The sequence below is a fragment of the Gekko japonicus genome, unplaced genomic scaffold (genome assembly GCF_001447785.1).
Source record: "Gekko japonicus isolate JY-2015 unplaced genomic scaffold, Gekko_japonicus_V1.1 scaffold856, whole genome shotgun sequence".
NCBI lineage: Eukaryota > Metazoa > Chordata > Lepidosauria > Squamata > Gekkonidae > Gekko > Gekko japonicus.
Genome location: NW_015175998.1, coordinates 487809 through 498574, shown reverse-complemented (window position 1 = coordinate 498574; position 10766 = coordinate 487809). Strand labels below are relative to the sequence as shown.

General features: G+C 49.9%; 1 protein-coding gene across 1 annotated transcript in view; it reads left to right on the top strand.

Moving 5' to 3' along the window:
• The window catches only part of LOC107123217 (uncharacterized protein KIAA1671-like), a 12602-nt gene extending 3958 nt beyond the window's left edge, over positions 1-8644 (top strand). Inside the window, exons 3-4 of the mRNA XM_015426418.1 lie at positions 4443-4536; positions 8222-8644. Coding sequence (XP_015281904.1) covers positions 4443-4536; positions 8222-8644 — 517 coding nt within the window. The remainder of the gene's footprint in view (positions 1-4442; positions 4537-8221) is intronic.
• Positions 8645-10766: the final 2122 nt, after the last annotated feature.

Genomic DNA, 10766 nt, shown 5'->3' with positions numbered 1-10766 from the left:
ACACTGGGATGGGAAGCCTAAAGCTTTGAAAACATTTTCCCCTTTAATGCTTTAGTGAACAAAAGGGGTTTTTTTTGGGGGGGGGGGAGTTTGGCAGTGTCTGGAAGCCTAACATCAAAATGATGATTGAGCAACAACGGGCCTTCTGCAAACCACCAGACTTAAGAGTCGCTTGGGATCAATGCTCCCTCTAAGCTGTGGAGTCTTGTGAGCAAAAATTCTACTTTGTGAGCTACTGGCATTAAAGTTGTGAGCGAATGGTTTGGACACTGCATAAATTAATTAGCTCTGGAGCCCTCCTTCCCGAGCTAAGACAAAAATGTGTGAGCCGGAGGCTAAGAAAAGGTGAGCTGGCTCACACTAACTCAGCTTAGAGGGAATACTGCTTGGGATCTGTCCATTTGGAGGGAAGAGCGCAATCCACCTTGGCTTTAAAAAAAGTGCCAAGGTTATGACTCGTGTACAGGATCAAATTAGAGAATCACAAAGAAAAAACCACACACATTTGCAAGGAAGGGCAGGAAATTAGCGTTACTATGCAGCTGCGCTAGGGCGTCAGTGACAATACCCCCACATTTTTTTCAGTTTAGTGGCACAAGACTAAAAAAGCTCTCCAGACCTTCTGCCAGAGGACTCCTCCCCCATACAAATCACAGCCCTGTGCAAAGCATGGTGGCGTTGCAGCCGACTTTGCCCAGACAAGCGTGTGCACATACACATGCACGTTGCCAACAATCAGCTTGCAGTGCCAGTGGGTTCTGCCATGCATTCTGTACACTCAGTATGTTCCCCCATATTATGAGATCGTGTGACTCCCGTTTTTCACAGTGGCCAATAACATAGCAGAGAATTTCCCAGTGCGCCGCAATAAGAAAAATGGGGCTGGGCAGCTGCTTGTCAGTTTCAAAATAAAGTCTGGTCAGTTTCAACATTGGGTTTCCCCCCTTTGCCTGCTCTCCTTTCTGTTTCTTTTCATTCAAGGAATGCTAAAATGCATGTGCAAAACCTTAACCATAAGGATTTAAATGGAAGGCGTTTGCTGGATGCTACTGCACAGCTGCAATAGGGCAATTGCATTAAAAAACCCCAAACCTTTGGACGCCACCCCCCACACATCACAAGTGACGTTCCACCCCGATAAGTGCGTTTTCTTGGTTTTAGCTGCAGACTAAAAGAAAAAGAATGGTGCGTAAGGCGGGCATGGAATCCAAAGTCAAGATTAGAGGCCTGCTGCTCTGACAATCTGCAGTGAGGTGTGCTTGTGTAATAGGCCAAACGTAGTTCTGCTGCTTAAGACCAACACGACTCTAAATCTTATTTAGAGCATTTATATCCTATAAGAGAAGGGTGTTTGTTTTTTGCTCTCTAGTTGCAGCCAAGCTTGTGGCAGCCCCACGGGGTTTTCAAGGCAAGAGATGCTTTGAGGCAGTTTGCCATTGGCTGCCTCTGTGTAGCAGCCTTGACTTCTGTGAGGATCTCTGTGGCGTCCTGCTTCTTGGGGAGACAGTTTTACCTTTAAAACACACTCTCTGTACCTTAACTTGGTAGATTTCTGCTGCCACCAGGAATTAAAAATTCCAAATCTCTCTTTTGGTAGAATGACCTAGGGTCTGGGCACTTCAGAGGATTATGTGGCCCTGAGGAAGGACTATTCTAATTTCTGGGATAAGTTTAAACAAAAAAATTATTTATTTATTTATTTATTTGATTGATTTCTATCCCACCCATTCTGGCCTAGGCTGGGTCAGGGCGGCTTCCAACAAGATAAAACTTCATAATACATAAAACACATTCATCACAATGGATACTAATTTGATGAACCATACAATGATATAAACATGTTAAAATCAACAATATTAAAATGCTAGAAAATCCAATATTCAGTAATTCTATTGGTCTGCTTCCATAAAATGATTTATTTAATCTAGAACGAAATAGGTTTCTGGTTATTTTGAACTGTTGCTGATAAAAGGAACTTGTAAATATAACTGGCAACACTTGGCATCACAAACAGTCTCTCAAACTCCAAAACTCCCTCTGACAGGCTTAGACACTCAGTCTAATCTCTCTCTCATCTATATAGCCACACAGGCTGAACTCTTTGTCTTATTCACACAGGATGGACTCAAAAACTCCCTTTGTCACACAGACTATGCTCTCTCTTCAAGCTTCACACACAGAATCACTTCATAGACACCCCTCCTCCCACACTCTCAGTCATCAGCCAGTCACATCACACTTGTCTCTCTCTCTATCACTCTTCTTACAGTACTGCAGTCACACTAAACATTTAAAGAAACACACACACCAAAAATGGAATCATTACAGTCTCCCATCCACGTATAGGCCAGGCTGACCTTACTTAGCTTCTGAGACCTGACAGGATCAGGCCAGCTTGGGCCATCCAGCTCAGGGTGGAATAATAATTAAGTCCCCATCAAGGCGCAGCCAACTTATGGTGACTCCTCGTGGGGTTTTCAAGGCCAGAGAGGAGCGGAGGTGGTCTGCCATTGCCTGCGTCCGCTTAGCAGATGCATCCGAGTGCTCACCGTGGCTGACCCCGCTTAGCGTCCGAGATCTAACAAGCTCAAGCTAGTCAGGGCTGTTCAGGCTGCTTATAAGAGGGGGGTGGTTAGGAGCGCGAACTCCAATCTGGGAGAACTGGGTTTGATTCCCCACTCCTCCACATGCAGCTACTGGTGTGACCTTGGGCCAGTCACAAGTTCTCTCAGAGCTGTTCTCAAGGGCAGTTCTCAAGAGAGCTCTCTCAGCCCCACCTACCTCGCAGGGTGTCTGTTGTGGGGAGGGGAAAGGAAGGGGATTGTAAACCGCTCTGAGAGTAAGCACAGAATGTGGTCAATCTGCAGTCAGCCAAAAAAGATATAGCAAATTCGTATTCAAAGCTACAGATATACAGTGAAATTCAGCGAAAACTCAGAAGCGGCAAATTAAAAGGCACCATCCACAGTGGCTCCAGAAGGGCAAAGGTGGCATGGGACAGCATAAAACAAGTCCCCTAAACAGCAAAGGAGCCAGATGCCCAACAAGCGTCTCTGTGCCCCAGGACCCTTGTCAAAGACCCTCTGGTTGAGACGCGTTTGTGAGTGGTGCTGAAAGACCCCTTTGAGCTGAGCTGAGTGTGGCTGGGAGTGCCCGCTCACCTCCCCACAGGCAGCCCAGGCCAGGCGCCCAGCTTCGAGCGCAGTCAGGGGGTATCTGGGTAGAGATGTTTGGGTGTGCTCGGTCCCTCGACATGCCCCGTCGTGTCTCTTGAAAATGGTGCATTCAGTTCCCTGCAGTTTTCACGCTGCATCTGTGATGGGTCAGGTGCACTTCTCCGTTCTTAAACCAATGATTTTTTAATTCAAAAAACAAAAAATCCCCCCTGAAAAAGACCCAGCATTCAGTTTTATTCTTTCAAAACGCAATTTTAAACGGAAACGTCTGTGAGGAAGTCAGCAAGTTAGTTCTTGGTGGCCTTATGAGGGACGGCCTGAGGGCTTTTTAAATGGGGTGGGGGCACGTGGACACACGCGAAGCTGCCTTCTACTGAATCAGGCCCCCTTGGTCCACCAAAGTCAGCCTTCTCTACTCAGACCTGCAGCTGCTCTCCGGGGTCTTGGGCAGACGTCTTTCATGTCACTTACTGCCTGGTCTTTTTTAACTGGAGAGGCTGCCAGGGATTGAACCTGGGACCTTCTGTAGGCCAAGCAGACGCTCTATCACTGAGCAATGGCCCCTCTCCAAAGAAGAAGAAGAAGAGATTGGGTTTATACCCCATGGCCCTTCACTACCCAAAGGAGTCTCAGAGTGGCTTACAGTCTCCTTTCCCTTCCCCTCCCCACAACAGACACACTGCGAGGTAGGTGGGGCTGAGAGAGCTCTTGACAGAAACTGCTCTTTTTTCAAGAACAGCTCTTATCAGAGCTATGGCTTGCCCCGCAGCTGCGAGTGGAGGAGTGGGAAATCACACCCGTTTCTCCCAGGTTAGAGTCCGCCCACTTAACCACTACACCAAACTGGCTCTAAGGCTAAGGAAAGGTGATTGGCTCTAAAAACAGCCCTCCCAAATAGACAGTCTGACCAGGGTGAGGTCCAGGGGCACAATAGCAAGGCTGAAACCAGGACTTCAGGATAAGGGGCAGTATTGCTGTGAAATGGGCCTGATCCTGTGTATCTGTTCTGCCAATGGTGGCATTGTCCACAGGGGAAAAGAGCCTGGCTGTGTCTCAAGAGGCTCAGCTTTGCAGTCGGGAAAGACTCTTTGAGCTGCAGGAAACTGTTGGAATACTGGATTTGCAGGATCCAAATCATATGAGCAGCCTAAGGTTTTGGAAGTGTGTACGATAAAACGCCAGGAGCCTGCAATTCTGGTGTCTAGGATGGAGCTATCAAGCTCTCCATAGAGCTAAAAAGGAATTGTGTGATTCTTTGCTCGACAGGTTTTCAAGCCCCATCACTGCCGGCGAGCCGAAGCCAGAGAAACTGGCCGAGCTGAACAGGAAGCCTGCAAACAAACCACAAGAGAGTCAAGAGGTGAGAGAGTCTGGTGGAGTTTGGGCCTTTTGACAAACAGAATCCCGTTTCAGTGTCACGCAGTGCTCCGCTCACCCACGCAGCTGTACAAGAAATGGGCCCGCTGCCGTTTAAGAACAACCTAATCCTAATAAGCTTAGCCGGCTAATTCCGTTGCTGAACTAGACAAGGCAGGGAAATCGTATGCCGGGTCTGTGGTCACTTTGTACACCTGTTTTTGATCATAAAAGAATAACATATCTCACTTAGTAAAATAGTGTCCTAAATGTGTGTTCTCCCCCCACGTACCTCCTGTGGTTTCCTTTTGTTTGTTCCGGCCATTATGCCCTTAGCTAATTCTTGCCAGATACAGCACAGAGACTGCAGGGAGTCCCAAAAACCTGGTTTTGTCCAGTTTGCAGGAACGTTTGATTCATAAGGAGGTATGTAAATAAGGAAGGCTGTTTGACTTCAGGGGGGTACACAAATGCGTATAGGCATCTGCGAAGGTATGTAGGGTCACATAAATAAGTAGCTTCGGGCATCTGACAGAGGGAGTTCATACCCTGGAAATCTTGTTGCTCCTCCAGTGCTGCTGGACTTGAATCTAGCTCCGGCGCACAGTTCTGTGGCTTTGAGACGTAGTAGTCCGATAAACTTAATGGAAGGCTTGCATGCAGTGTTCCCTCTAAGCTGAGTTAGTGTGAGTTAGCTCACAGTTTTATACCCTCCAGCTCACACATTTTTAGCTCAGGAAGGATGTGGCTCCCGAGCAAACTGATTTATGCAGCAGCCAAGTCACTCGCTCACCACTTTAATGCCAGTAGCTCACCAAGTAGACCTTTTGCTCATAAGACTCCACAGCTTAGAAGGAGCATTGTTTGTACGACTCAGGTTATTTTCCTAAAATTCTGGGTACCTGAAGCCGCCTTGTACGGAGTTAGGCCATTGGTCTGCCACAGTCAGTATTGTCTGCTCAGACCGGCAGCTGCTCTCCAGGGTTCTCAGAGGTCTCACATTACCTACTGGCCATTCCATTCAACTGGAGGTGCCGGGGATCGAACCTGGAACCTTTTGCATACCAAACAGAGGCCCCACTACTGAGCCACGGCCCCTCCCTTTCTCTGCCCGAGGCTCTGGAGAGCTACTGCCTGTCAGTCGGCGTGAGTAACCTGGTTAGACCTGCGGTCTGAGTCAGTAGAAGTCAGCGTCATGTGCTCAGGTGCAGGACTATTTTGTAGGAATGCACAGGAACGGAGTTGGCCACAGCCAGCAGGAACTCATTAGCATAATAGGCCACACCTAACAGCAGACACTTATTAGGGTTGGCTAGATTAGGGGTGTGTGGCCTAACATGCAAAGAAGTTCCTGCGACAAAAACAGCCCAGGGCTTTGACAACAAAGTAAACAGAATAAGAAGCGTGGTAGCATGTGGGTGTGGCCTAATATGCTAATGAGCTGTGCTGTCAGGGGTGTGGCCTAATATGTGAATGGGTCTCTGCTGTTGGGTGTGGCCTATTATGCTAATGAGTTCCTGCTGGGCTTTTTCTACCAAAAAAGCCCTGCTCAGGTATATTGACCCAGGAAGACCTTGCTATGCCCTGATCAATTCAGTCACACGGTGAAGAAAAATTGCGCGTGTTCTGGGTGGAGAAGTAAATACTTGGAAATGTTAATGCTCTTAAAAACACCAGGTTGTTTATGGGGAGAACCACAGAAATACGTGCAGTATTTCCTTTCTTATAAAACAAAATATGCTTTACTGCTCTAACCTAACATACGTTGTTTGCACCTTCGTTACATTGGGCATATGGATGAAATTTAAAAGTGTTTAGTGCCTTAACAGGAACTACAAATGTTGCTTAGTATTTGCCCTCTGGGAAGTGGGAAGAAGAGAAGCTATAAATAGATGCTATACATTTTGTAATGAACCAAAGGCTTATTGTTTGGGCTGGGAAGAAGTGGTCACACAGTCCCAATGTTAGGGAGACTGTCAGCAGGCTGGGCTATGGAGCTAAACTTGAAACAGCCTTGGAAACAGTGACCTCTTCAGTAACGCATTATCATCTTATTTATCTGAGCCTTTTTACCCCGCTTTCCTCTCCCAATGAGGAGAGCCAGTTTGGTGTAGCGGTTAAGTGCGTGGACTCTAATCTGGTTTGATTCCCCACTTCTCCTCCACTTGCAGCTGCTGGATGACCTTGGGCAAGCCGTAGTTCTGATAAGAGCTGTTCTTGAAAAAGAGCCGTTTCTGTCAGAGCTCTCTCAGCCCTGCCTGCCTCCCAGGGTGTCTGTTGTGGGGAGGGGAGGGGAACGGAGTCTGTCAGCCGCTCTGAGACTCTGAGTGAAGGGCGGGGGTGGGTATAAATCCAACCTCTTCTTCAGTGGGGACCCAACATCACAGCAGGATTCAAATGAGAACAATGGAAAGTAGAGCAAACAGAATATCCCCTTAAGGGAGAAATGTGCTGCGTTGGCCGAAGCTGCTTCTGATCTCATCTCGGGAGCCTGTCTTCTGGCTAGCTGGGTTGGGGGCTCCCAGCCACCGGGTGAGATCCGGAGTGGCCTGGCCCTTCGGGCGACCTCAGGTTTGAACGGAACCTTCAGAAAGACCGAGGCAGGTGCCCAGCTGCAGGTGCTCAGAGCAAGTCACCTGGGGCAGGGTGGGCGGGCTTGGCAAAGCTTGATGGGGTCCCATCCTATGCTCTCTCTAAGCTGCGGGGTCTCGTGAGCAAAAATTCTACTTTGTGAGCTCCTGGCATTCAAGTTGTGAGCGAGCGATTTGGCTGCTGCATTAAATCAGTTTGCTCTGGAGCCATCCTTCCTGAGCTAAGACGAAAATGTGTGAGCCAGAGGCTAAAAAACTGTGAGCTGGCTCACACTAACTCAGCTTAGAGGGAACACTGGTCCTATCTTACGCACAGATTATCTCAGAGAAAGATCTTCAAACTAGACCTGTAACAATTTCACCTGTAACAAAAGACAGGATAGAATTTGGTAGGATTTTTTAGGATGTTTTCTCCAGTGCCCACTTTTACATTTAGAAAACTTAAAAAAAAAAAAAGTCCGGGGGATGATAGAAAAATGCCTCCCCCCCCAGTCAGTGCTATTCTCCCCCTCCCCCGGCCTTCATGTCTCTCATTTAAAAAAAAAATCATCTTTGAATTTAAATGGAGCTACTTGTTAACACTGCTGTATTCACTGATGACAAAGTATTGAGAGGGTCTCATGGTTATAATTTCATGGTTTCATGCTTAGAATGCTGGAGAAAGGCTGTTTTTGTAAAACGGGTTTGCAGACCGAATGGAATCCTTTTGCCTCGCCTGGCAGAATTCTGCCTTGGCACAGTCTACCCCTGCTGCCCAGTGCCTGAGGGCTTGTTACGTGGTGCCGTGTTGGTGAAGCCTCCTGTGCCTTCCACTGGTTGCTGCTGTGCTTACCGTGCATGTTGACTGCGGAGGTCCTGCAGCGGTCACAGGGGATTGGCACAAGCCTGAAGCCCTCTGGGATAAACCACTGGATCTGATCCTCCCAGTAGGAGTCCTGAAGTGTAGACTGTGTGTTAAATTGTGCTATAAATTTTCTGTTTTTGAAGCTGTGTTTGCCTCTCGGTAGAGTATCGCTACGCCTGCCCTGGTGGCATTTAGAGAGGCTGTCTCAAAAATCTCTGTATAAGCAGCCGGGCTGTTTGTTTTCTTTGTTTCAGATGAAGGCCGACCCGCTGCTTGGGACAGACTCTGGAGAAGGGCATGCCGTTGGAGTGCCGTGGAGGCCGCAGCAGCCTGTGAGAATCCTGCACATGCCGAGAGACGGCAGCTTTGCCAGAGAGAGGCACGGTGGCCCTGCTGCCGTTGCAGATCACGACGCGCGTGCAAGTTCCACGCTCCCTGCAGAAAGAACATGTATTAAAACTGTCAGGGCGACGATGTTTGAGCATCATGTGCAAAGGCACAAAATAGCTGACGATCGCCTGGGGGCCGAGTCCCCCTCGCAGCCAACGAATGAGGTTTCTGGGAACTGCAGGGAATCGCGTACGGGGAAAGCCGCAGAGTCCAAAATGTCCTCCAAGGAGGCGCCCCGATATGGCGGTGGATGCCAAAAAACGCGGAAGAGCAAACTCTTTAAATAAAGAGAGAGTCCTACAGGATACCGCATGGAAGAAATACACCAGCATGGAAAATTTTGAGAACTCCACTCCAAAGCACATGGGAGACCCCTTAGCGTGCCAAAGGATAGAGCCCAGATATGAAATTCTCCAGACTGTTGGCAAAAGGGCTCAAAGCGAAGCCGTTGTCATGATTTCTGAGGATAAAGCTGTGACTCTGCGAAGTCGAAGGTCCCTGAAAGAGAGGAGGAAACCCGGAGACAGTTTTGTGGATGCTTCCTGGTCGCGTAGTCTGGACCTTAAGCGTGACTGCTGGAAAGAGGACGGCTTTGTTTCCAGAATGAAGGACGGGGGGGAAACTACGGCAGAAGCAGATCCTTTGCAAGCACTGAGCACCTCCCTTGGCCAGCATGGTTTCAGTGAGCAAATAGCAGAGTTGGACAAAAATCAGATTGGACAGAAGCACGGAACTGCGAAAGCTTCACGCTTGACAAACAGAAGCAAAGACGTGGGTGCAACAGATCCCAGGGTCTCTACAGTCTCTTTAGAACTGGAGAAAGAGAAGAGCAAAGGTAAGACAGAAGGTTCCAAAGCGCCGAAACGCTTACCTGAGGATTTTGGAGGAGGGCCCGGCAGGGTGGATGGTAGCGGCGCTGGAGCCAACGTCCGTCCGAGCGCAGCTTCCGGCAGTCCCAGCGAGCCAGAGAGGCGTCTTTCGGGCAGTGGGGGTCGCCAGTGGCCAACAGTCAGCAGCAGGGTTCCCCACCACAGTGCAGACATGAGAACCTCCGAGCAGGAGGAATCCAAAGCGGCCGGTCCCAGACCCGAAGGCCCCCCATTTCCACACTTTGAGACCGAAGAGCCGGTGAAGAGAAGCGGCCGTCGTGCTCCTGCAGAAAGGTGGCGGCGGAAGACGTTGCCTCACGACATCAGGTTTGAGGAGGTGGAGGGGACCCTGGGCGAAGAGGATGCGAAGGGGCTCCTCCGGAGAGACTCCTTGCAGTTCCACGAGGGCTCGATCGCGAAGAAAAGCAGGAAACCCAGGAGCCTCGCGGAGCCGAAGGAGGGGACTTCGGTCTCTCCCAGCTGCCCGGAGGACCCCTTTCACGACCAGCCCTCTCCTTCGAAACCAAAGGCAACCTATTTTGCTGTCACGTACCAGATCCCGGATGAAGCCGAAGGCAGCGCCGGCAAAGAACTTGCTCACAAAAGCAGGTGGTTTTCTTCGCTGGTGGAAAACGCGTCGTTTGCTTCTAACGCCGGCGCTCCCGGAAGGCCCCATCCCTCATCAGATCGCCCGTTCTGCTCTGCCGCTCCAGATGTGCCGTGCTCTTTGGACAAGCACTTTGGCAGGGGCTGGGAGGAGGCCGGAGAAGGAGATGTCCCGGCTCTTTTGACGAAAGGGGCATTTAGATACCCAGTCAGCGAAAGGAGAGATGAGAGCTGGAGATCTCTTGAGAGGCAGGTAGAGGATGCTAAAGATAGAATTCCGGGCATCGGTCCTCCCCTTCACTCAGTAGCGGCCTCCTCGTCAGGCGAGCAGAAGTTCCCTTTGTATTCGAGGCATCTTCATCAAGGGGGAGACCATTTGGATCAAAAGCAGCACAGCGACTCTAGCTATGGCATATCCAAAGAGCAGGTTGCTGACAGTTACAGGTCGAGAGTTCTCGACATCGATGCTTTGATGGCAGAGTACAAAGAAGATTCTCTGAAGCCCTCCGCGGTTTGGGGTAGGAGAGACGGGGAAGAGAGCCGCTCGCTTCCTTGGGAGAAGCGTAGAAGAAGCTCCTCGGATAAAACGTCTTTCAGTTACAGCCGGAAAGATCCACAAGCACCGGATGGTTCCCCTGGAAGCCCTCGGCAGGATGCCTACAGTACGGAAACCCGCAGGCCCGAGAACGTGGGCGTAAGTGAGAGAGAGAGGCTGGGCAGCCAGGAGCCGCGTTCCGTCCAGCACAGGGACGAGAGGTTCAGCCCCCCTCCCTGGGGAAGGCCTTCTGCGCCGGACTTGCCCCCAGATGCATCCAGCGCCAAGAAAAAGACATTCCTCCTGGACGAGGAGCCGGGAGTGAACCTCATGCTGTGGTCCCAAATAGCAAAACACGGAGAGCGCAAGGTGCAGATTTCCGATCCTCTCGGTTTGGAC